The sequence below is a fragment of the Leptidea sinapis genome, chromosome 2 (genome assembly GCF_905404315.1).
Source record: "Leptidea sinapis chromosome 2, ilLepSina1.1, whole genome shotgun sequence".
In the NCBI taxonomy this organism is placed as follows: domain Eukaryota; kingdom Metazoa; phylum Arthropoda; class Insecta; order Lepidoptera; family Pieridae; genus Leptidea; species Leptidea sinapis.
Window position 1 is genome coordinate 16,415,735 of NC_066266.1, and position 27,576 is coordinate 16,443,310.

The window sequence follows — 27,576 nt, forward strand, 5'->3', positions numbered from 1 at the left end:
AAGAAATTACAAGTGAAACATGCATATGAAGTAAAATCAATATTATATTGTAATGTAATAATGCAGTGCTAAAAATTCAATTATTATTCAGAATATCAGCAGCATATTTATTTCCAAAAGTTAATTAGGTATTTAGCTTCACAAAAATAAAGGTAATTTTGAGATTTGTTTACAATTAAGTTTTGACTTTTGACGGATGAATTAATATTTAGACAATATATTATAAAGAATGGCGGTGGAAAAATTGTACGAAAGTGAAGATTTTCTTATTGTGAATAAACCATTTGATATGTACATAAACTGTGATGATGAAAACGAAAAGGTATGTGTTTTAACCTAATATTATCAAATATGTACTTATTATTGAAGAAGTGAGATTACAGTGTCAGAGTCAGTTGTTGTTTTGCTTACATTTATTGTTCCTTAGATAAAGGTTTTGTGACGTATGTATTCTTTCTCTAAGGTAACATATAAGAGATAGGTAATATAATTTTGAATCCTCTTCTCTATAATGTAAGTATAAATCTATTATTTCCAAAATTAAATATTTAAGCAGTTAAATAAGCTGTATAATAAATAATTGTATTTTTAACAGTTAACGTACACGCGAGAACGCTAAACGCTAAACAGAGTGGTAATGGTTTCAATCGAATTCATAAATAGGGGAAGGTTCTTAATTCGTGACAATTTAAAGCCTAAAGCTTTCGTTCCTAAAAGAAAATTATTTCATTCTTTATTATTCAATATTTTCCCTCTGGTCTGCCCTTATCATTACAAAACATTTTAAAACGATCGCATTTTTTCTGCTTTCGGATATAATTTAAAGAAACAGGAACTAAAAAGTAACACGAATACTTAAAGCGTTACCTTATATATACACCTCTAAACATATGATACTCGCAAAAAAATGGCTGGGGTGGTGTGGCTGATTTGACCACAAGCAAAGTAAGCGCAGTTATACATTTAATACAAGTACGGTGACACAATCAGCCTGCGATTGACAATAATATGGTCCTCAACATGTCCTGTCCTGTCCTGTATCGCTGAGATTTCTGTCCGTATCGAATATTAATAAAATATTTTCTCGAAACTTTTAGCGGTAATTCGATCAGTAAATGAGAATACCAATGGCATAAATCAAATGACCGAGTGACAGTATTCATAATTCATTTTTTTTGTTTTTATAACAATAACGGACGAGACAAGCAGGACGTTCAGTTGATGGTAATTGATACGCCCTGCCCATTACAATGCAGTGCTGCTCAGAATTCTTGAAAAACCCAAAAATTCTTCAATTCAACATCATGGTATATTGATCAATGAGATTTAGTTAATAAAGGAACAAACACTGATTGACATGACTATTAAAGATGTTACATGTCTTTTTTTATGAAAATAAAGGACGAGACCAGCAAGCTGATGGTTATTGATACGACCTGCCCATTACAATGCAGTGCCGCTCAATATTCTTGAAAAAACCCAAAAATTCTGAGCCTCTCACTGGTGGGATTATAACACGTCATAACTCAGTTATTTGATAAACTTAAATCCAATAACAGTGTCAATGATTGTGAGATCAATTAAAGTACTTAATTTAAATTTTTAGACAAATGTAGCATTACGAAACTACGCTATGAATTACTATCTTAATTTTATAAATGCTACTTATCATAGTTTAAGAGCTAGCAGTTAAAAACAAAATAATTAGGAAATGTGTTATTTATTTTCGGAGTCATTAAAAATTACTAGATATTGTAAATAATAACTGGGCCCTAAGCTCAATATTAGTTTTACAGTACCAAAGTACTTTTACTGATTTTGAATGGAATTGAAAGAGATATTTTATTCATATATCTATGCAGTTAATTTTGAAATTAATTATTTTATATAGAAAAATATGCCATAATTTTTGCGACGGTACCTCAGGGATTGCATTCTGAAAAAGCGGAACGGTTGCTCATAAGGATTTTTTTTATAGAATAGGAGGACAAACGAGCGGACGGGTCACCTGGTGTTAAGTGATCACCGCCGCCCACACTCTCTTGCAACACCAGAGGAATCACAAGAGCGTTGCCGGCCTTTAAGGAAGGTGTACGCGCTTTTCTTAAAGGTACCCATGTCGTATCGTCCCGGAAACACCGCACAAGGAAGCTCATTCCACAGCTTCGTAGTACGAGGAAGAAAGCTCCTTGAAAACCGCACTGTGGAGGACTGACACACATCCAGATGGATGCAAAATATATGATATTTCCTTAAAAACAAATGAAAGATGACGAGTAAAGGAACGTTGGAGTGATTCTATTCGCTGTAAAATAAATTACAAATTACACTGGGCTCCTAACTATTTAGTACAGTAAAAGTTTTTTTTAGAGCGGAAACCTGTTGTCTTCTTATCAGAATGGTCTCCGTTTGTGTCCACAGAACACAGTTACGAGCCACATCGCTAAGCATGATTCTCACATGTCAATATCCTCGAACCCGCTACACTTCGTCCACCGCCTGGACTACTCCACCAGCGGGGTGCTGTGCATCGCCAAGAACAGGACGGCGGCGGCGCAGGCTGGCAGACTGTTCGAGAAGCGGCAGACCCACAAGTACTACCTGGCAGTCGTGAGGCAACATCCAGACTTTGAACTGGGGGATATTTATTATGACATAGGTGTGTGACTGAACTGAAGTAGTTATTACATTATTATTACATTCAAATCACGCTTGTCTCTGTAGGCACGGACCTGTATTGACTTACATTAAAGACATTTATTGTTCTCAAAAATGATTAGAATTATTTTTCACCTCAATTCAAGTACTACCACCGCTTCGAAAATAAATAGCGCTCTGAGAGATGAGAAACGAATCACACCACACATGGAAGCGAGGTATCGTGGGTAAGATTGCTCCGGTCAAGGCATTTTACCACCGCTTACATACTTCGTGGTGTGACTCGGATATATTGGAGGTAATGTTCCGGTTCCGCTATGTTTTAGGCACTTTTTACCTTGACCTTTCATCAAACGAGGCGAACCGCTAGCATTTCTCCGTCCTCACCCTTTATTGACCGACTCTCTTATTTATTAGACGTAGTCCCAACATTGCGACTTTAGTGCACCTTATTCCTAAGAAAATAGCCCGATACCTACCACTGAATTCTATCATCGCATCATACTTCAAAGAAGTGGTGACCTAACATCGTGGTATTTCCTTCACAGACCTTCAATTTTCAACCACAGTTTAGAATGAAAGCCCGGCTTAACGTTATTTAATATCGGATATTTTGTTTGCTCGATTGTTCTCCCACTTCAAAATATCGTAATCGTATACCGTTAAAATTATCAACATTTTTTCTAACTCATTGAACCACTCTGCTCCGTCGACTCTCTGGTATTGATAAAGGAGCGTGTCCTGCCTCCAGGTGTGGACCCGTCGCCGGAGGACCGGCACAAGATGCGTGCCGTGACGCAGGCGCCGGAGCAGGCGGCGGCACCGTGCACGCGCTCGGCGCAGACCCGTCTGCTGCTGCTGGAGACGGGGCTGTACTGCGAGGAGCCCGTCGCGGTCGTGCTGCTCAAGCCGATGACAGGTAACACTACTACGACAGTCCCAGCGAACACTGCGCACAGTTGTATAGTGGTGGGTTATGACAGGTCGCCGGCACCAGCTCCGCGTGCACTGCTCCAGCGCCGGCCACACGATCCTGGGCGACTACACATACAGCCAGCGAGCGGACAGTGCGCCGCACCGCATGTTCCTGCACGCCGCCAGGTACCAACTGAATATACTTTACAAAATATTATCTACATTTGAATTTGGTGCCAAAATATATCATTTTTATTATTTTTATTTTAACGCTCCGAACAACACCCACGTTCTGTAACGAGTGACTCGCCTCTGACGCCGCGCAACATCGTGATGTTATATGGACGGCTACATTACATACAGTAACGAATTAATTATCAATTCTATTAGATACATGTTCCAATAAACATATTTATTTTGTTAAGGATAAATAATTACTAATAAATACTTCTTGGGCCTCAAATAGAAAAGATAGATGTAATATGCGGTCGCGCATAATTCTGTAGGGCTTATAAAAGAAACAATCACACCACATTGTTTTTTTTATACCTTGCCTTCGAGATTGGCCATCGTTATTGATAAAAGCCGGCATGATTCAAATTCAAATTAAAATTGAATTAAACTTTAGTGGGAGGTGAAAAAGTAATCGTCCATTGACAACCTGCAATAACATCTGTGTTAGATGTGCTGCCAGACTTTAATGTCGAAATATACTCTGTGCTTTAAGGTCCCTAAGTGGTGTCGGTTCGGTTTAATGTTTAAGCCAGACATCGACATGATGCGGGTGGATATAGCACATTGATATATTGTCTGGTGATAAAATTCGGCTGTTAGTTTCAATATGAACAACTCTTCTGAACACCCCCGTTATACATGACCCTGACAGATACAGCTTTTCAGCTAATATGAATTTTTTGACATCATGTGGCTAATAGTCCAGAGTCTTGTCCATGTTGCCATTATAAATAAATAAGCGACTTTATATATAATGTAGCAAAGGTCAAGATCTACTTAACGACCGTATATGCTCAGTGAGTTCCCACTGATTAGTCGAGAAAAGGATAAACCAAATTGTTACATCCTGAGAGAGCATTGTACTTCACATTAAATGTAGCTAATATCAGGAGATGAACTCTCTTCGATATCAATGGAGCTTCCTTCTGCAAGGACATTATTTACTTTATGGAAGCATCTGGTACGGAATAGATACTGTCGTACGGTTGGGCAAAGTATAACCAGAAAATATCAGAAAATTAGCTAAAGGTGGCTTCGGGATCACGATCCATCAAAATCATCGAATACAATGTGCATTGCTGGCTGCTGCACAACCCTAATTCATTTGATTATTACGGTTATAAATAAAATACTTTTTCAAGGATTTGCTTCATTAGTTTATCAGATTAGTTAGATTTGCATATAATGCTAGGTTAGAATTGATTTAACAGATTGGCATATTGGATATAACTAGCCAAACTACATAATATCGAGATAAATAAATAATATTTATGATAATTAAATCTTAATGTTAAAGTTCAGTTAACGATAATATTAGTCTCCTGGGGTCTCCTCGCTGAGGACCGAATATTTGAAGGAGTACATAGCTACTATTCCCGCTGCTTTTCCAAACAAATAGCCTCTCATCATATGAATATCCTTGGTTGCAGACTGGTGCTACCCTTACCGGATGAGCCCCTGGATATTCAAACTCCGGAGCCATTCGTGAGCGACCCGCAATTCTCGTCGCGGTACAAGCCGCTCACGACGCTGTACAAGTACAGGAGCAATGAAGAGTTTGTGTCTGCCTGTGAAGTCATAGACCGCAACTACACGCTTGGCATTACCTACAAGGAGTTTAAAATATAACGTGTTCATTAATTTACTTTTTATCAGATATTTTTATTTTACATCTGATATTCAATAAACACGTTTGACTTACAGCAATATCTTCTTTTATAAATATATAAAAGATATACTAAATAGTTCTTTTTTTGAAGTGAAAACTTCTTTAGCAACCTTGAGTACTTTAGTTGGGATTAGTAAAAAATGTCAAAACTTGCGTCAGGACACTTGTCCTGATCAAAAATTGGTTAGGCAGTCGTGGAAATTATGGAAAACTTGGTTTTTCCGAGCGATAAACTTTTTCATTCATACGTTCTATATTTTTAAGAATAATAATAAAATCTTTTTACATTTCTCCTCTCTGCTATCTCTAGAACTATCTATATATTATGCAGCTTCATTTAAATTGATGTAAGCAGTTCACAATCAGCTGAACTCTGGAGTACCTCCATGAGTCTCGTGAGTTGACAGAGCCGGGCTCTTTCAGATAATGATAATATGTATCATCCAATTGAACTGCAAGATATCGGAAGTCTTATGTATATGTATCGGTGGACTGAAGTAGGGTACCGAAAGGGAAGTACATCTGAGTATTTGTAAGGTTGCGCAGATTGTCGGGGCACTTGGTATTATTAAACGGCAGGTATTTCAGGTCAGAAGGTTAGTTCGCTACCTCTGAGAGGCCTTTTTCAATTATGTGTTTTGCTTCTTACTTACCTCTAGATAAGATTACGGCGTCGTCAACGTAGCAAATGATATCCGCGTTTTAAATATTCAAATAAAGAGTTCTTATTTTCTGTCAGTTTGATAACTACCCAACTTCTTCAGGAAGGAATCTTATTAAATTGCATTCCTATATTTCAATAGAAATAGAGGAATGCAATTTAATATTTACAATAGTACAACAAGAAATCTGGATCTCAAAATCTCGAGCTAATGTCGCGGTTATCTGGAAGGCAAATCGTAAATGAGTCAAATTCAAATATTTTTATTCAAAATAGGATATAAAAGAACTTATTAAATACCAAAAACTACCACCAATTCGTAAAATTTATGCCTCAGACCTGAGAAGAACGGCGCCGGGCGGGCTTCTTCTCTTTATTAAATTTCGTCACGATCAAATTTATCAATTAAATAGCCTGACCGTGGTCATTCCATTCCCAATCTGTGGTTTCATTAAAAAAGTCATTAATGTAGTGTTATTATTATTATCATTAAAACGTTTCTTAACAATTCATTTGAATTTGAAAATTTTCTGGTGTCATGTAAAATTATGTTGTGTGTACATTGCCCAATAAAATACTAACTAGGCTAAGCCGAGTAGTAGGCATAACAGGTTTAAACTTGTTTCTTGTGTGTTTCGAAGAAATAGCGGCTTAATAAATAAAGCGAGGCAACAAAGGTCTCAAAACGGCCCACATTCTTGCGCTCTTTATAACGCAGGTCAGCCACATATAGAGCATTGTTATCATATCTGGTCTGGTGTACACCACTAGTATCAGTTCGAGGCATTTGACAATTGTCGGAATCCAGTACTTTGTGAACGACTTATCACATCATAGAATGATTTCTACCACATTTATCAACAGGCGTATTCCGCAAAGCTGATTAATGAAGATTCCTGCCGCTCACAATTTCAGGTTCACACATCTCATTTTAGGTATCATCCTAACCATCTGGAGGTGTGGTGGTCCTCTATTGCAGTTCAAAAAACTTTCTGTCACGTACAACCAATCTATGGAATGAGCTTCATTGTACGGGATGTGGGGTACAACTTTGTGTCGTGTGTTTAAAATAATGTAAAACACAATATGAATAATTTTTATGCTGTAGTCTATGGCTTGTTCCGATAGCATTCAGACACATTCATTGAAATTCTCTTCTCTTGCTACACGTGAAATTCTCGCATCAAAATCTCTCGGTAATCAACGGTTTTTAATCTAAGAGGGATCGGATCGCGAAGTGGTATAATTCATAATATTTATTCATAAAATAAGTTTATTAGTTTTAATATGTGACCGAAATATTTAGAATCTTCCTTTATTTATTTTAATTGGCTAATGTGGATACTGTGCATTTTGATGAATATGCTTCATTTTCCTAGAGAACGTGCGAACCGATATCGAGGAGAAGAGTGCCACAGTGAGAGTATAATATTGTCTCTTTAGCTGAAAAATTATAACGTTTATAATCTGTGAAAAATATTAGAAGTGGTTTCCGCTATATTGGTGTAATTTTACTTGATTTCAGAAGTTCAAAAAACTCGTTTATATTTAATACAACTATTAAAAATTGTTGCAATACATGGTGCTATGCCATCAATCATCGAACTAAATATTATTTTAAAGCACAATATATCAGCTATAGGCATATTGTTCTTTTTACTAATTCATGGTGATCTTTATAACTCATTCTTCTTCTATTGTACGGAAACCTACCTGCTGTTACTGTTTTATCTCCCAAGTTTTGGGTGTCAAAAGAAATAGGATATATCTATTATTGGTTGCATGGCTCTGATTTAATTAAACGAAGAAGATTAAAAAGTATATCAATTTTTGTCAATTTTGTTGAGACATAAATAATTTTTTGCCTATAAACCTAACGGGGGATTTTCTCGTAAGTAATCAACTATATTGACTTCTTTTATTGTATTTTGGTTTGAGCTGAATATCCAATGCTACCAATGCTATGAATAAATAAAACAATAAAAATCAATATTGTTTTCGATTGGGCATTCATTAGCCATTGACGTTTCATCTCGTTAGAGTAGAACTGTAAAAGTATTCTGTGGTTTCATTGTCAAGCGTGGACGCCGATTGAACGTCAAACGCGAAGCAAAACAAACAAACGGTGTATTTTTTTTGTCTTGTAGCTTTATTATAAAAATTAAATCAGAAAATGTTATATTCTTTTCATTAAATCAAGTAATTTATACTAATAAACATGGAAGAATTGTGCGCTGCATGTTTATGTGCCGATCGAAAAATGGTCTGCGCTAAGGATACGGGTGTTTTTTATGTTTATAAAGAAATCCTGAATGAAATTTTGGTAAGTAGGCACTTTAAGCTACTGTAAAGCCTGATTGTGTTCATTTAGGGATAAATTAACATAAATTATACCTACAATGCACAGTTGCTTTTGTACTTGCAATATTGCCATATATTTTTAAATTGTATAGTTTTATAATGGCAAATATGATTTTTAATGCAAAACGTGGAATATTTTGTTATTTATAAATTATAATGAAATAGATGTGGGATTGCCGCCTACGTATAAGTAACATTTTTGAGACAAGATATAGATGAGTGTTTCAAATTAGCAATACAATAATATTATAATGCTAAGATTAGAAGATATTGTTTATAAGGTGGGACGTGACGCGTGTTACAATATAACGTAACAGGAACCTTATGCAAGCTGAAAATGATTGTGGAACTAAGATGCAGGTCAATTCATTTGTGATTTAAATCATGCAATGATGTTATTAATCTATAAACAATGATTACAATCAAATGGGAGAGACTGAAGTCTAAACTAAGCCAGAGCTTGTATATTAGAACTCCAGGTTCTGCCAATATGTACATTAAAACTCAGTGTCTTTCAAATTTCCTTGTCAGGTTTTTCAAATTCACAGATACTGCCATCATAATGAAATAGAGCACACCTAACATTTTGTGAATTTAAAGAAAAAGAAGAAATATTTTATTTTCTTAGTTATTAACTTTTTGCAGACATCTTTGGGGCATGTAGGTTACAATTACAATATATTTAGTTATAATTTTTCTCTTTATTAGTCTCTATGATTCTTAATCTGTCCGTCCAGTCTGTGGCCTGGTAAAATTCCTAAATCTGGCTGTGAACATGGTACAAAGTCAGTTTCAGAGTTAGAACCACCAGAATCTATGATTTTTTCTCGAACTCTTGGTAGCTCATAATCTTTGTCTAATACTGCATCATCAGAAATAAAATCAGATCATATATCTGACACAGAGTGCATCATTTCAGGTTATTGTGTGCCAGATATTGTGTGTGTGTTTTGAATACCACTTGTTGATGGAGTGGGTAACCCTTCTTCTAGTATGTAATAGCTATGTAAAGCTGCACGTACAAATTTGCACTTCGTGATTGCATAATGATGCAAAACAGAATAAAAACTTATTTTGTACCTAGCAGACGCCCGCAACTGATGTTTTTTTTAACTTATTTTCGAAACACCAATTTTCATAATTCTATCTTAAAAATAACGGACTTTCATAAAAGGCATAAAAGGCATTTATTTTCTCAAAATTGATTCCTTTAGAATTCTTTTTGATGTGATTTCTTATACTACTAGATACTACTACCGCTTCGGAAACAAATGGCGCTCTGAGAGAGAAGAAGCGGCGCAAGAAACTCTCCCAGCATTCTTTTTTTTTGCGCTCTTTTCAATAAAAATATACAATATTGTACAGTCGCTATAAAATAATCACAATCTATTCCCAGGCTGTCCGATCATTTAGATATTCAGCAGTGGAGTAATAGGATTTATGACAGAGCCATTTTTTTATAAAACATTTAAATTTATTTATAGATAATGCCTGAACAGTGGCTGGGACTTTATTGTAGAAGTGTATACATTTACCCTTAAAGCTATTATGTATCTTATCATACTTAAGTATTTAAGGTACAATGTAAATATATTATTTAAACAAAAAAATTTTAACAAAAAACAACCAACTTCAAAAACACTATTCCAAAACAATAGATATAATGTGCACTAAAAAGTATAAAAATAATTGCGTATTTTTATACAATCTAATTCTAGTTACGATTATTGTCATTTTTGGAATCGGTATCCTTCTGCTGCGATCCGCTCTCGCCTCCTCACGACTCAAGCACATATTACTACTTACATCTTACCTATGTATGTAGTTACAACCCTATCTTGGATGACAGTGTCATCCAAAAATTACAATAATCGTAACTAGAATTAGATTAATTAATTAGATTATATAAAAATACGCAATTATTTTTATACTTTTTAGTGCACATTATATAAATAATATATTGTTTTGGTAGTGTTTTCATAATAGTGTTTTTGCATTCGGTTGTTTTTTTGTTCATTTTTTTTATTTTATGATTTTTTGTGAATTTGAAGTACACCAACTAACAATATGTCTAAATATGTGTAGATATACTACATTTCTCAATGAAGCAATCAACGTAATGTTTTGCAATTTGATAACAGACAGTTAAAAATTCTGCCACAGATCGCACTCTTACTGTGTAAGTCGTAAAGGAGTTCCATTGATCATCATATTCGACTACGACAATTACTTGACCATAACTATTTTATGGTAGGTGACTTAATTATCAGAATAGTATAAAAAAGATTCGTATCGTTAATTTGCTCCTAAGAATTGAAGAGTTCCGTTACTTTGCCATGGATTCCGTAATCAGAACCTAACCAAACTCTCACCAAACTATTTTTGAAGTATAGGATATACTTCAAAAAAAAAAAAGAATCATTGAAATCGTTTGGCGCGATATTGAGTAATTCGTAAATTTATCATCCACTTTGCTATACGTATGTATAGCAAATTTAAGACTTTTATTGCCACTGTCAGATCTGCACCAACGGGAAAGTGCACAGACGGTGCACGGGAAGCACCATCTTCCAAATAAAAAAAGAATTATCAAAATCGGTTCACCCAGTCGAAAGTAACAAGTAACAAACATAAAAAAAACATACCTACGAATTGAGAACTTCCTCCTTTTTTTAAGTCGGTTAAAAAGAATCAAACTACAAGTAACCGTAACTGTAACTCTATCACAAATTATAATATCGGCTTGTCTGTTCTTAATATGTGAGGCACAAGTAATGTCACTCCCTAGGTACCTCAACCCTCTCACCTCACCTGTATTCAAAGATGTTTAGAAGCAAACACATAGTTGCCTAGCTTATTTATGAATAAGATTTTCTTATTGATTCACTTTGTGCCGTTTGCAGATCCCTAAGGATATTCTGGAGATCACAAAGATATGTTGGGAGTGTGAAGCGCTGCTCCGCAGGTACAAACAGTTTCGACAGCAAGTGATTGAATGTCACACGGAGCTGCTCAACTGTCTTCACCAAGTTAGTAGATATCTTAAAAAGGCGGATTTTTTTTAAGAGTAAAAGTGACAAGACAAGCGAGACATGCTTAATCGAATCAGAAATGAGGAGATCCATAGGAGTACCAAAGCCACTGACATAGCCCAGATGGTTGTGAAACTGAAGTGGCAGGGGTTAGGTTCAACGGACAGATGGGTGTTGGGGCAGAAAAGTCCTTGAACGGCGACCACGTACTGGATGACAGTGTTGGTGGGGCTTACCACCCACAAAATGGACCAACAATCTGGTCAAGGTAGCACAAGACCCAGAGGATCCCAGAAAATGTACAAAACAAATGTGTTACGAAATTTAAAAGAATTGTTAAAAAACGTATGTGTGGGAAAGGTTATTATATCATAAACGTTTCCTTAATGATACCATATACTGGGAATGAAGTGAATATAATATGATATTACATTGTAAACCATATATTCATAAAAAAAGGCCTCTGAGTTAGTTGCGCCAGTTCTTCTCAGGTCTGAGGCATTCTATTTTTAATGGGTGGTAATTTTTAATGTTTAATAAGTGATTTGAATCCTGTCTTGAATAAAAATATTATGCAGGTATGCTGGTAATTATAATGTAACTTTATAATATAGGGATATAACATTCCCAAGCCTTTTAATAATTTATGTGTATGTTTACAGGATCCATTAGCTAAGTGCAGCAGCAGACAGTCCCATATACAGACACACAAGTTGTTTGACATCAGCTGTTCCCTCGCCCCACAACATGTTAAAACAGAGATGAAAGAGGAGGAGGACGGAGTGCACTGTGAGCCGGAGACCTTTGCTGATGATCTTGTTGAAGTCAAGCTTCCTAAGAAGGTATGAGACTACCAATAGCAATAATAATGTAAACAATTTATGTGATAACCCTCACTTCTAGGATTTATGCATAACTTCCTAGAAAACTGTTCCTAGAACACACAAATAATTTTTTTTTTTTTTTGAAAACATAATGTTTTGCGTTGCACCGCAAAATTTTATCAAGGATCACCAATTAGTTCGAAACTCGTGGGTGACTAAAGCCGTCATAAATAAATATAAATTTATTTGTACCATGAAGGGTGTGCCCCGTCCAACGCCATTTTTCATATTTATGCAGTAATGTGTAAGGATTATTGTGTTTCGGTCTGAAGGGCGCCGTAGCTAGTGAAATTACTGGGCAAATGAGACTTAACATCTTATGTCTCAAGGTGATGAGCGCAATTATTGTAATGGGCGGCACTGCATTGTAATGGGTAAGGCGTATCAATTACCATCAACTGAAGTCCTGCTCGTGTCGCCCCTTATTTTCATAAAAAAAATATTTATATTAAAATATGTGACTGATGTTATTTTTTAATGTCATCAGTAAATCTGATAGAGTCTTCTGTAATTAACTACTTCATTACTTTCAGATTAAGAAGAAATCTAAAAAGCCCCACCGCAGCAAACGGAAACGGAAGCGAGTGACGGATGACGTCATCAACGACGGGCTCAGCGATAAAGATGACGTCGTGAACGGCGTCGCTAGTGACAGGGACGACGTTGTTAGCAACGGGGGTGGAGTGGCAACAGTGACGGAGCAGGAGCCCGGCGATGTGAAGAGAGAAGTGCGGGCTGATGAAGAGTTGCAGGCGGCGGGTGACGCCGTGCCGGTGAGAGACTTGATCAAAACACGCCGTGCCCATTACAATGCTGTGCCGCTCAGGATTCTTAAAAAACTACACTACAATTGCGCTCGTCACCTTGAGACATAAGATGTTAAGTCTCATTTGCCCAGTAATTTCACTAGCTACCGGGCCCTTCAGACCGAAACACAGTAATGTTTACACATTACTGCTTCACAGCAGTAGGCGTCGTTGTGGTACCCATAATAAAGCCGACATCAAAGGAGTAATTGTAATTCACTCACCTAGGTCAAAAAATGGCACTTATGAATGTTCAAGTTATAAATTGAACCATTCACCAGCATTTCGGAAAAGTTAAGCTTTAATGAGAAGAAGTGGTAAGAAAATAATTGCCACTTTATTAACTCAATATTTATAGTAAGTAAGTAAAAAAATAAAAATGTAAATAAGAACCTGAAAGGAGTTGCATAGATGCATAAATTTAACTAATTTAACATTGTAATATATAATACCTTTATTTATGCGAAACTAGTCCTACCACTAAAATCTGAGTTCTCTATGGCAAGATTGTCGAGGCGCCCACAAGCGGCGCTCATTTGCAAGCATGACGCCATAGACCAGCCATCGCACCCCTCGCCACATCATTGTAAAGAGATAGAAAAATCTGAAACATATCAGGATCTTTATCTAAACCATTGCTTTAAATCCTCTATTAATGATTCTAAAACAGTTAACTATCATAGAAACGAGTGTTGTAATGAAACTCAGTTGGGTTAATGTAATGGCCTGGACTGGCTTTTTTTTTAAGCTAACTGTTTCAAAATCTTTTATAGAGGATTCATATTATAGGTGTAGATAAAGTCTTGTATGCAACTGTTGATAATTAGGTATTAGGCATAAAAGGCATTTATTTTCTCAAAATTGATTCCTTTAGAATTCTTTTTGATGTCATTTCTTATACTACTAGATACTACTACCGCTTCGGAAACAAATGGCGCTCTGAGAGAGAAGAAGCGGCGCAAGAAACTCTCCCAGCATTCTTTTTTTTTTGCGCTCTTTTCAATAAAAATATACAATATTGTACAGTTGCTATAAAATAATCACAATCTAGTCCCAGGCTGTCCGATCATTTAGATATTCAGCAGTGGAGTAATAGGATTTACGACAGAGCCATTTTTTTATAAAACATTTAAATTTATTTATAGACAATGCCTGAACAGTGGCTGGGACTTTATTGTAGAAGTGTATACATTTACCCTTAAAGCTATTATGTATCTTATGAAGCCTACTAGAATTACTTACAAGCAATCCCTTATTTCTAGTGTTATAATTAAAACACTCATGTGATACTATTATCACCTCTTATTACACAACAGTTGCATAAATAACTATTCCAAGAATTCTCGGAGATTTCGGTTTAGTGAGACAGAGCTAGACATGTTTATCATCATAAGTGTCCTGGAACATCACGTAAATATTTTCTCTGATGGTATCGAATGTTCAGATAACCCACGCGATGCAGGAAGAAGACCTAGAGTAATCTCAATAACACCCTTTTAATATACACACATTCATCTTTCACACGACCCGATTTTTTATGCAGTAGCGTTCTTACCGTCGACGCTAGTACATAGTACATAATTGAAGTAAAACTTCTTTAGGCGCGACTTGGGGGTAACTTAGTATTTTTTTTGACGAAAGTAACGCTCATTAAAAAAGTCAATTGAAACAATTTCTTTAATTTTTAATAATTTTTTTAATATGCTCCGATATATTTGTTATTTAAGTGTATAATTTGGTTATTTATTACTTCTTTTGTAATAAATAATATATAAGTTATGAGAATTTTTCTGACATTTAGAACATTCGTTAATTTGTTTATGGTTTCTTCGTCCATTATTAGGATAGGCAAAGGTTTCGAGCCCATGCAGCCATATGCGTTAATATTCAATAACAACGTTATATTAATATGCGCTAATATAACCTTCAATTTCTTATTATCAATTATTTAATTTAATAAGTGGATATTTTAACGAATGGTATTAATTTTATTCTTAATCTTATCTAAAAAGGAAGTCAAAATATTATCAACGCTGCCGATATAAATACAATATTTGTGGTGCAGAAGAGGGCTATTCGAGCTATTTATAACCTAGGTCCTACAGAATCATTGAGAGCAAAATTCAAAGAAATTAACATCTTGACTGTTGCTTCTCAATATATTCTTGATAATGTAATGTATGTTTATAGGCACATAAGTGAATTTGCCAAAAACTGTCATAACCATAATGTTAACACCAGGAACAGACATAAACTTATAATGCCTACTACTCGGCTAAGTCGAGTTAGGAAGTCTTTTGTGGGGCGATGTATATGCTTTTACAACAAGATCCCAGAAAATGTTAAAAACAAAAGTATTACGTTATTCAAAAGAATTGTTAAAAAACGTTTGTGTGCCAAAGGTTACTATAACATAAATGACTTTCTTAATGATACCACAGATTGGGAATGGAGTGACCGCCCTCAGGCTATTAAATAATAAGTTTAATTGTACAATATTAGTTTGTAAACATATTTTTTCGAAAAAAAAAGCCCGCTGAGTTTGTTGCCCCCTGTCTTCTCAGGTCTGAAGCACTCATTTTGGAATGGATGGTAGTTTTTGACTTTCAATAAGTGATGTCACATCATATTTTTAATAAAAATATTTGCATTTGAATATCGGGTTCATCCGATTAACATGAAATGAGAACACTGTGGAGCATTCTACACCTTATTTTCAGTTTACTTTTAACCAAATGATGAAAACAAGTTATTCACGTACTTTAGGATGTTTGAAAAACCATTTACTAGATTCGTCTCCATTTTCCAATTTTCGCATAAATTATGATGGCCCGTGGTTGTAACACATAACGACGTGATAGTACCAGGGTGAGTGACCGCCGCGGCCGGTGCGTCTGAAAGATTGTTATATATTATTTGTATGCTTGTTATTTTAGATTATGATTATTTTATAGCAATAGCAATGACACTACAATATTGTATATTTTTATTAAAAAGAGCGCAAAAAAATAATGCTTGGAGAGTTTCTTGCGCCGCTTCTTCTCTCTCAGAGCTCCATTTGTTTCCGTAGCGGTAGTAGTATTTAGTATGTTAGAAATGACATCAAAAAGAATTGTAAAGGAATAAATTTTGAGAAAATAAATGCCTTTTATGCCTTTACATGTTCTACACACCGCTGTGTGTCGCCACCCGGCGACCGCCTTGTGTGTGTAAGCTATCATACTTGGCCCTACACTTCTCCGCCGGATACCCCGTCCCCGGGACGTACGAAAAGACACTAATTGAAGGAGTTGCTTCCAGGAGACGAAGGTGGCCAAGAGGGAGCGCAGCAGGGAGGTGCTGCCGGAGAAGCCGCAGTGTGTGGAGTGCGGGAAGATGTTCAGCTCGCGGAAGACGTACCGCTATCACATCAAGTGAGTGGGCAGCCGCCCGCTGTACTGTGACTGTCACACGGAACATACCAGGGGGAGGTTATGGCTACCACAACGACGCCTATTTCTGCCGTGAAGCAGTAATGTGTAAACATTACTGTGTTTCGGTCTGAAGGGCGCCGTAGCTAGTGAAATTACTGGGCAAATTATACTTAACATCTTTTGTCTCAAGATGACGAGCGCAATTGTAGTGCCGCTCAGAATTTTTGTTTTTTTTTCAAGAATCCTGAGCGGCACTGTATTGTAATGGGTAGGGCGTATCAATTACCATCAGCTGAACTGTCCTGCTCCTCTCGTCCCTTATCTTCATTAAAAAAACACAACCCTTAATACTCAATGATTTTTCTCCATAATATATTGTTCACCTGAGTACCCCTTTTATAAATACAGTCCACTTCAAATTCCGTGGCCCAACCACTCGCATATGACTACTTTACGAGCCTCCGCAGGTTATACCACCGCATACTGGAACTGCCTCGAGGTTTTTTTAAATTAAATTGATTTAGATCAATAAATTACACATTTGTTATTAAAATTGAGTTTTAAAGAGAAAAGGTGTTCTACAACAAGACCAGTACTGTTAAGATATATTATATACAGGGTGATTTTTGAGAAGGGCGGTGATGGCCAAGTCGGGAACTACGAGACTTAGAAAAAAGTCGTAAAAGGAATCATGCCCTCGATTTATAAGAAAACAATAACTGCATAAATATATAGTTTTTTAATATTTCTTGAACTTTTCATGGAGATCGAATTGTTTTTTTGAAAAAAAATACTTCCCGTTTCATTGGACCAATGGATACTGTTGCTGATAAAGGTCACTTTTACCTAACTAATAAGTTAATCAACATGTAAAATTAACGGCGCCTATTTCTGCCGTGAAGCAGTAATGTGTAAGCATTACTGTGTTTCGGTCAGAAGGGGCCTAGTGAAATTACTGGGCAAATGAGACTCAACATCTTATATCTCAAGGCGACGAGCGCAATTGTAGTGCCGCTCAGACTTTGGGTTTTTCAAGTATCCTGAGCGGCACTGCATTGTTAACGGCAAGGCGTATCAATTACTGAATTAACTTAACGTCATGCCGTACCGTGTTGTGACAGCGTGCTGCACAAGGGCCAGAACCGGCACCCGTGTCCGCGCTGCGGGAAGGTGTACCACTGGAAGTCGAACCTGGGCCGACACATGCGAAGCCACCAGGTAACACGTGCCATTAATTTAGTTATCTTTATAACCTCCCGCCCCTCTTATATATCCTTTCCCTAATTCAAATTATAATATTTTTATTCCAAATAAGATTCAAAATCACTTTTTGAACGTCAAAAACTACCACCCATTCAAAATTGACTGCCTCAGACCTGAGAAGAACGGGCGCAACAAACTCAGCAGGCTTTTTTTATATAAAAATATGTATTACAATGTAATATCGTACAATAAACATTTATAATTAAAGAGCCTGAGGGTGTTCGCTTCATTCCTAGTCTGGACAATTCTTTTACATATTTTCGTAACACGTGTTTTGTACATTTTCTAGGATCATATTGTAGAAGCAAATACATCGCCTAAAAACACTTACTAACTCGACTTAACCGAGTAGTAGGCATAACAAGTTTATGTTCTTTTGTTAAGTGTTAGTTTGAAGGTCGCTAAGAAGTATCAGTTAGTGTACACTGCAGACAATGAACGTTCGGCCAATAATGGCAGACATCAACATGATGACGACAGTTGGGCCTGGTGATGGTCATGGCGGCCGCCATTAATGTAACACGTGGGAGGAAGCCGGCTACATTATGGGTACCACAACGGCGTCTATTTCTGCCGTGAAGCAGATGTGTAAGCATTATTGCCGTAGCTAGTGAAATTACTGGGCAAATGAGACTTAACATGTTATGTCTCAAGGTGACGAGCGCTGTTGTAGTGCCGCTCAGAATTTTTGGGTAACAATATAGGCTTGCGTCTCGAAGTATTTATCGATTCGAATTTATTAAGAATATTTTAAACGTATGGATATAGCAGTCGAAGGTTATTATGGTGTAATTAGTGGCATGTTCATATTACGGCTTTGTTTGTATACGATGTGATGTGTCTGTATGTATAGAATATGTTATACAATTATAATATCCGGACGACCGAGCCTTGCTCGGATTTTTAAGAATGTGAAACCGGGCTCTTCTGCTTTCCGGATCACCCAATGTCCCATCTGAGCTATTATAGTCTTGTATTGACAACAATATAGTGGCGAATTTTACCTTTGTATTATAATGTTATTGTAGCTGTTTGTCATTAAATTGAAACCTAGCCAGATCGATTTATCGTCCCCGAAATCCCCTGTATACTAAATTTTATGAAAATCGTTGGAGCCGTTTCCGTGTTCAGATTGTACGGGGTTTTCCAATAGGGACTTGACAATTTTGAATTTTGTTTGTGAACGCACTTACTTCACTTAACATCGAACTGTCACTGTCAGTTTATTCAGTAGATATTACCTTTTCATTAATCATGAATGAATAAATGAATGAATGAAAACTTTATTAATAGCAAACACAAACCACACAGAATAATAAAAGTAAAAAAAGAACTTACAGAGGTAAAAAAAATTAAGAACTAATAACATAAAAATAATACAAATGACAAAAAAGAAAAACAAGTATATGTATAGGAATTATCTTAATTTAAAAGTACTGTGTAGTAGTATATCATCAGTGGCCGCTACTTTAAGAGTGTTAACTCCGATTTTCGGTCGTATTTCTCGCCCCAGTAGACAGGCAGTAACAAGTTTAGTGAAAAAGTTTGGGTCTACATATTCGATGTGTGATGTCGGTCAACGACCGCGGCAAACGTGACTACGGTGGCCACATGAGCGGAGTCGAGTTCCATTCATGAATGTTTTGAATGTACTTTAACCCGATAGTAAAGTTTTTGAAATATCTCAAATGGTTTTCATTTAATTTTATAAAGTTGTCAAGTCCTTATTGGCTAACCCTATATATATATATATACAAGAATTGGTCTCGTTTAAAGATATAAGATATATGTGTGTACGTACAGGCGGTCGAGGACGGTGAGCTGTACTGCGGGCCGTGCGACAAGTCGTTCGCGTCCATCGCCACCTACCGCCAGCACCTCAAGCTGTCCAAGCAGCACGTGTCCGAGGACGACTTCAGGTGACCACGACACACTTCAGGAAACAACGAAATGAACCAAAAACAGCTCTGTTATAGCCTCGTCGCATCAATTGGCGCGCTGTGATTGGTCGGCTATTATTACGTATATGAGGAGATATTTGGAGTGAGAGGCGTGTTTCCTACACGCACATTTATTTGCATATGGGTACAATTTTTGAAATGAAATCCTCTTTTTTGAAATGGTATAAAATGATAAAATCGCATCAGAACACGTGGCCTGATCGAAAATACGTAAAGCAGTCGTTGAAGTTATGCATGAAACATTTATACTTCTAGCTTGTTATAGTTCGGCTATTTCAACTTTATTATCATATGGTCATTGGACCAGTGGTTGAATCATTGCGACTGCGAAGAAGAAACACCGCGAGGACGAGGGATCGAATCCCAGCCGTGAAATATTATTACAGTTAATAATGGATGAAAGTTGATTTTTGTGAGAGATGAACGAGTTAAATTTTTTATGTTATTATAATTTGTCATTCTTGTGTACGATAGCGCAATAAATTAATATAGTATTTAACCACAAATGCTAGTACTTTTACTGATATATAAAACAATTCGTGTGAAATTATTAAAATGCACAACGTTAATGTTCAAGTTTTCACTTCCGCCGGCACTCCCGGAGTGCAACCCAAATTTTTTTTTAAAGGAAAAGGAGGACAAACGAGCGTACGGGTCACCTGGCGTTAAGTGATCACCGCCGCCCACATTCTCTTAGAACACCAGAGGAGTAACAGGAGCATTGCCGGCCTTTAAGGTTAATGTTTTACGCGTTGGTACCCATGTCGTATCGTCCCGGAAACACCGCACAAGGAAGCTCCTTGAAAACCGCACTGTGGAGGACCACCAGACATCCAGATAATGGGGATGATATCCTGACTTATGGCGTGTCGTGCGAAGATGGTATTCGGCGGCAGGAATCAGGTGAAACAGCTCTTTGAAACACTCTCCGTGATAATTGGGATACTCAATGAAGCGATATCTCTGCGCAACGCCAAGTGATCCAGCCGTTCACAGAGCACTGGGTCCCCGACAATTCGAGCTGCTCAGCGTTGGTCAGCCTGAATTGAACGTTGAACATTTGATGAACAGTTTCAGCTGCGACCACTGCGGCAAGAAGTTCGTGAACAAAACCCGGCTGCGGGACCACATCGACTGGGAGCACCTGCGGAAGATCAAGTTCCGCTGCGAGCTGTGTGACAAGGTGGGTACATCACCGGGCAGTGGCAGGCTCCTTTGACAGGGAGGAACACAACGGCGCCTATTTCTGACGTGAATCAGTAATGTGTAAACATTACTGTGTTTCGGTCTGAATGGCGCTGTAGCTTGTGAAATTACTGGGCAAATGAGACATCTTATGTCTCAAGGTGACGAGTGAAGTTTTAGTGCCGCTCAGAATTTTTGGGCTTTTCAAGAATCCTGAGCGCCACTGCATTGTAACGGGTAGGGCGTATCAATTACCATCAGCTGAACGTCCTGCTCGTCTCCTCCCGTACTATCATTAAAAAAAAGGCTACCATCACTACATATTATAAAACAAAGTCCTCCGCCGCGTCTGTCTGTCTATTCGTGATAAACTCTAAAACCATTGCACTGATTTTCTCTGTGTTTTGACCATTCGATAGCGTGGTTCTCCAAGAAGATTTTAGTAAATAATTTGTTAAGTTTTTGGTTACATTTTTATATACATTAAGTATATTTGTTGGAGGTGTCGGAAAAATATTAGGTTATTGGCGTCTAAAGCATTTAACATCCCGCAATCGACTCTTATAAGACATGCACTAGAACAAAATAAAGTCTTAGCTCCAACTAAAAAAGGTATGGGTGTCATCTTACGTTGTATTTAAACATTCGAATTTTCTTAGCATGATTAGAGTGTAATTAATGCTGTAAGTTATTGTTGCAGGTATGGGTAGGTACAAGAGTGTCTTCACATATGAGATGGAACGATAACTGGTGGAGCATATTAAATTACTAGAAACGAGATTGTTTGGATTCACGTTTGGCCTATCAATTTGCAGAAGTTAATAACATTCCTAATAATTTTTATAACGAAAAAAAGATGGCAGGCAAAGAATGGTTGGCTGGGTTTCGACGTAGACACCCCGACATATCCTTAAGGATACCTGAATCAACTTCAGCTGCAAGAGCCCAAGCCTTCAACAAGCCACAAGTGGCATTGTTTTTCAATACTTACCAAGAGATCATTCAGAGTAATAAAATTTCTCCTCATAGACTCTACAATGTCGATGAGTCGGCATTATCAACAGTCCAGAGACCACAAAAAGTATTTGCTGCTAATGGGCGTAAACAGGTTGGGGCTTTGACTAGCGCTGAAAAGGGGTCTCATGTGACAGTTGTTTGTTGCATGAGTGCAAATGGCTATTTTGTCCCACCGTGTTTAATTTATCACAGAAAAATCATGAAACAGGAGTTAATAGACGAAGCTCCAGCTGGTAGCTTGGGCTTTGCGCAAGAATCAGGTTGGATGACTACCGTTGTATTTCATAAATGGTTAGTGCACTTCCAAACGCATGTAAAAGCGAGCCTTGATGACAAAGTGCTTTTGGTAGTTGATGGTCATATCAGCCATAAAGGCATTGAAAGCTTAACATTCGCAAAAGTACATGGAATTATTATGGTGTGCTTGCCACCTCACTGCACGCATCGCATGCAGCCATTACATGCATCGTTCTATGGTCCACTCAGGACTTATTTTAATCAAGAAGTGAGCACTTGGCTTATGAGTCATCCAGGCAGAGTTGTTACTCACTTTCAAATAGGTGCAATACTTAATAAAGCTTATGGCAAAGCAGCAACGGTCCAAACTGCAGTCAATGGATTTCAAAAAACTAGTCTCTGGCCTGTTGATCCTAACATATTTCCAGATTATTTGTTCGAGCCTGCTGAAACGACAAATATTCCAATAAGACAAGATCTCGTAGAGCCCGAAGAAGATACAACGGCAGCTGATAATCTATGCATGCCATCAGCAGGTCTCATCTCAGGTATTAGTAGGCAGTTCTATGTCCTTGGTAATTGCAAGTACATCAGCTGCAGACAACCCAAGTCCAGTCTCAGTTGCCGAGTCTACAGGCTCAGTCACTGCAGGACCTATGATATCTACGTCATCTAGGATACTCCAAGACATGAATATCAATGTTCCTGTTAGCGTGCTATCTCCAGTACCTAAAGGAATATATGTGACTGGACAAGGCAAAAGAAAACCACGCAAGAAACCGGTAATCAGTAATCAGTATTGGTACTAACTTCAACGCCAAATATAGAAGAAACAAAAGCAAAATCCGCTCCTCTACCTCCTCCAAAGAAAAAGTCAAGAAAGGTTACAAAAGTTTTACGCTTTAGTTCTGATAGCGAAAATGATTTTTCTTCTTTAAATGCTTACACAGTAACCAAGGACAATGACGAAGATTGTCCGTGTATTTATTGTAATGACCTCTTCTCCAGATCCAAGCCAAAAGAGGTCTGGCTCCGGTGCTTGAACTGTAAAAGATGGGCTCATGCATCTTGTGCAGATGTTCCGAAAAAGACAAAGCGTTACATGTGAACTCTGCATGTAATCGACTGATTTTTGGATTTTTTCTAAGTTTTTAAAAATATTTTTTAATTTTGTTGTTTTTGTACTCAGATTATTGATCTCCATAATTATAAGTAGGTAATGAGCCAAAGAATACATAATTACTTAAGTGTTGAATATTATAAATAAATAAATATTTTATGACTGATTTTATAACTAGTATGTCATTTTGTACGCCTCTCCCCTATATTAAAAAATGCTGCCCAAAGTAAGTGTTGTACGCGGACGTCGTCGCTAGTAATATAATAATATTGATGATTGACATGTGGAGTGTGTCCGTCTGTAAGTCAGTGTAGTGAGTGAGTGTGTGTGACGTCTGTTTCAGCCGTTCAAGTGTCACACGTCGCTGTACGTGCACCGGCAGAGCGTGCACGGCGCGAGGGACGTGCGGGACAACCTGTGTCACGTGTGCGGGAAGAGCTACCACGTGAGTGTCACGCCAACTTGTTATGTTATTGTTGTTGCAACGGGAGCGACGACTTCTACCAGTGGGATTCTCCTTTGCACAGGAAGCGGGCTAGATTATGGGCAAATGAGAATTAACATTTTATGTCTCAAGGTGACGAGTGCAATTATAGTGCCGCTCAGAATTTTTGGGTTTTTTAATAATCCTGAGCGGCACTGCTTTGTAATGAATAGGGCATATCAATTACCTTTAGCTGAACATCCTGCTAGTCTCGTCACTTATTTTCATAAAAAAAAGCTGCTTGTGGTGCCAGGGTTTCTTTGCCAAGTGTTTGTTGGATGCTGTTAGTAATTATGACAGTAATTCACGAAGCGTCCTTACACAAATAATTAATTCAATCTCTAAAGGTTGATACATCTAATATACAATCATTTATATTTATACACTTTATTATTTACTACTTTTTATGAAATATTTGATATTATTTAAACACGATCCATATATAAGATGCTACACCTTATAACCTAATTTGTTATATAATATATTACAGCCATTGTAAAATACTAATTGATTTAAAAGAGTAACCGTTGAGTTTCTTGTATGTTCTTCTCACGACCTCAACTTTTGACGAACACTAATAAGTACTTAGAGAACAACAAGAGAAATAAACAAGCTATTTATGTAACAGTAAGTTATGTCATATTGTACCTTAGGGTGCAAAATTTAGGTTCGAGATTCCCTTATGCATTTATGTAACAGTAATTTAAACTGAGCTTATCAACACTATACGCAATAATTTGGTTAAGAAAATGGCAGCGCAGGACCTTTCGTCCTGGAGGACTTTGATCAAGGCCATTGTCCAGCAGTGGACTTCTTTCTGATAAACTGATAATGAAGTTATATAATACTCCACCTTAATGTGCGAAACATAAGTTCTAAATTCCCTTAAGCGCTTATGTAACAGTTCCGTTATGCTGGTCGGTAGGTGATCATCGTAACAGTAGGTTAACTCGATGCTCCCGCGATGAAGGAATACATCGGGAGGACTTCAAAGGTTGGGTGTGAATACGTCTGTCTATCTGCCTTTTTTGTTATGAAAAAGGGGGCCACGCGTGTACGCGCTGTTTTTGAAGGAGCCCATGTAGTATAGTCCCAGAAACACCGCACAAGGAAGCTCATTCCACAGCTTTGTAGTACGTTGAAGAAAGTTCCTTGTAAACCGCACTGTGGAGGACCGCACACATCCAGATGGCGGGGATGATATCGTAACTTGTGACGGTTGCAGAACGCGGCCAAGCTTAAGTACCACATCGTGGCGATGCACACGAGTGAGACTCCGTTCCGCTGCGCCCACTGCAGCGCCTCGTTCGGCTGGTACTCCAGCCTGTACCGGCACGTACGTCTGCTGCATTACAAGGTACCGCCTTCTTACTGATCATATGTGATCCCGGTGTCTTTCTTATTTATAAACAGTTTTAAAAAGGCATAAAATTTCTCAAAATTGAGAATTCTTTTTGATGTCATTTGTTATATACTATATACTATTACCGCTTCGGAAACAAATGGCGCTCTGAGAGAGAAGAGGCGGCAAGAAACAAGAAATCATTTATGTTATAGTAACCTTTGCCACACAAACGTTTCTTAACAATTCTTTTGAATTTCGTAACACGTTTGTTTTGCAAATTTTCTGCCAATTTTCGCCCATCGTACTAACTCGACTTAACCGAGTAGTTGGCATAACAATTTGTTCCTGGTGTTTATATATATTATGATTTTCCCAGTTTCTAGAAAATTCGCAAATATGAACATACATAACATGTTCAAGAGTATCTCCGTCTTTTTGGAAATATTAGCACTACACTTCGCCATTGTATTTAGTTAATATATTTATTTGAAGTATATTTAACAAATTAAAAATTATCGTTTTAATATGTTTTATGTAAGGTGATTACAATATTTTTCAAACTGTATTACGCAGACATTCTTAAGTGTCGTGTGTTTTTTTATGTAAATGACTTTATTGTGTGATGGTGCTACTGTACCGAACAATGTTTTTAATTTTGTAATATTTCCAGTTGCCGGGTAAAGTGAAGAAAGGCAGGAAGACGAAGCCGGTGGAGGAAGAGCAACCTGACGTGCCAACCGGCGCCGCCTACACCTAGTGTGTGTGTGTGTGTGTGGGGGGGGGGGGGGGTATGGACAGGTCGATAACAATCAGTCACAGTATGATGTGAGCGGGCAGGACGCCGGTCACGTTACTGAGTCGTGGACTGTCTTATGCTGCTGACTGTAACCACACTAGTTTCCACACCGGACCGACCACATACATACTCCCTCCCAACTATAAGTATTTGCATATCTTCTTTTCGTATCAATACTTTCATACATGGGGAGCATTAACATGATTCGTTTTCAGTACAACCGCAACTTCAAATAAGAAATTTCTAGAACTGACACAGTTGTGTTAAAACATTTCGCTTCACAGACAACTTACAGACCCACCATAGTAGTGATTTAGTATTAACAGGATCCAATAACGCGTCAATATTTCGTATATGTAGGTATATATCAATCAAAATATTACACTTGAACCTTAAGTGTTTTTGAACTAAGCTGCTGTTGAAATCAAAAATATGGCGATCATTTTTCGCTAGGAGACAAGTCCCTCAATATCCGGGGCGTTTCAAGCTTAGTAGTAATGTTTGTATGTATGTATCGGCCATTTTTGTACGAGCGATACTTCACTCTACTTCCACACCTCCATTTAAAAATTATTTTAGTGAATGTGACGTCATCCCTGCCCCTCCATTTAAAAATTATTTTAGTGAATGTGACGTCATCCCTGCATCTGATCATGTCCAAATTAAGTATTATTATTGTGTTTATTATTTGAAATTGAAATTGATGTAAATAAAATAATAATTTATGTACCAATAAAGGTTGTGTCATCAAAAACTTGTTTAGAACCCTTTCCAAGCCCTTAAGCATTTAAAAATTAAGTCAGGTATCTACAGTTACTTATTTATTTTAATGTAATCTACAACGTTTCTTCAGCTACAATTTATATTCAATATAATTCACCAGTGGCAGATTGCACAGGAAGCCGGCTAGATTATGGGAACCACAAAGGCGCCTATTTCTGCCATTAAGCATAAATATGTTCAATGTTTTGGTCTGAAGGGCGCCGTAGTTAGTGAAATTACTGGGCAAATAAGACTTAACATCTTATGTCTCAAGGTGACGAGCAGACTCAGAAATTTAGGGTTTTTCAAAAATCCTGAGCGGCACTGCATTGTGATGGGCAGGGCGTATCAATAACCATCAGCTGAACGTCCTGCTCGTTTCATCCCTTATTCAAAAAAAAAAACAATATATATAGTAGTAAAGTAAGGCCAAACTGATTACAGTATATAGGTATTTAACAAAATAAGTAACATTTTATTATTTAACAAGCCAGCATAAGGTAACAAAATATTTACATATACTATAATAAGCTATTTAGAAAATAAACTTAACAAGGTGACAGGTGTGTGTAGTGTATGCAGTATGTGTGTGTGTGTGTATGTATGGATAATCATTGCAGTCGATGTATATTTCTTATTTCTTTTTTTTTTTGCTGTACTTTGGACAAGTGAAACATATCTAAATTATAATAAGCTTTATTGTAGGTGAGAGCCAGACGTTGCAGAACAGAGTTTTGTGTGTAGTTGGTGTTGGTTTTTGGTACATCCAGAAG

The 27,576-nt window shown here is 37.2% G+C and overlaps 2 protein-coding genes across 2 annotated transcripts; both read left to right on the plus strand.

Moving 5' to 3' along the window:
• The first annotated feature begins 30 nt into the window (after nucleotides 1-30).
• Nucleotides 31-5,550, plus strand: LOC126977357 (RNA pseudouridylate synthase domain-containing protein 1-like). Its single transcript, XM_050826126.1, has 5 exons — nucleotides 31-322; nucleotides 2,422-2,659; nucleotides 3,410-3,577; nucleotides 3,642-3,759; nucleotides 5,238-5,550. Exons 1-5 carry the CDS (start codon nucleotides 230-232, stop codon nucleotides 5,434-5,436), a joined length of 816 nt encoding a protein of 271 aa, XP_050682083.1. The 5' UTR covers nucleotides 31-229; the 3' UTR covers nucleotides 5,437-5,550.
• A 2,678-nt stretch (nucleotides 5,551-8,228) lies between these two features.
• LOC126977113 (zinc finger protein 19-like) lies at nucleotides 8,229-26,795 on the plus strand. Its single transcript, XM_050825820.1, has 11 exons — nucleotides 8,229-8,460; nucleotides 11,402-11,527; nucleotides 12,193-12,372; nucleotides 12,948-13,187; nucleotides 16,521-16,633; nucleotides 17,755-17,851; nucleotides 19,700-19,815; nucleotides 20,929-21,040; nucleotides 23,760-23,861; nucleotides 25,126-25,257; nucleotides 25,916-26,795. The coding sequence occupies exons 1-11, from the start codon at nucleotides 8,356-8,358 to the stop codon at nucleotides 26,000-26,002; spliced, it is 1,410 nt and encodes a 469-aa protein (XP_050681777.1). The 5' UTR covers nucleotides 8,229-8,355; the 3' UTR covers nucleotides 26,003-26,795.
• Nucleotides 26,796-27,576: the final 781 nt, after the last annotated feature.

Coding starts and splice junctions, on each gene's coding strand:
- LOC126977357 (XM_050826126.1), top strand. CDS start 230: ATGGCGGTGGAAAAATTGTACGAAAGTGAAGATTTTCTTATTGTGAAT. Junction 323..2,421: donor GTGATGATGAAAACGAAAAG/GTATGTGTTTTA, acceptor TTGTGTCCACAG/AACACAGTTACGAGCCACAT. Junction 3,760..5,237: donor ATGTTCCTGCACGCCGCCAG/GTACCAACTGAA, acceptor CCTTGGTTGCAG/ACTGGTGCTACCCTTACCGG.
- LOC126977113 (XM_050825820.1), top strand. CDS start 8,356: ATGGAAGAATTGTGCGCTGCATGTTTATGTGCCGATCGAAAAATGGTC. Junction 8,461..11,401: donor AAATCCTGAATGAAATTTTG/GTAAGTAGGCAC, acceptor TGCCGTTTGCAG/ATCCCTAAGGATATTCTGGA. Junction 19,816..20,928: donor GTGTCCGAGGACGACTTCAG/GTGACCACGACA, acceptor TTTGATGAACAG/TTTCAGCTGCGACCACTGCG.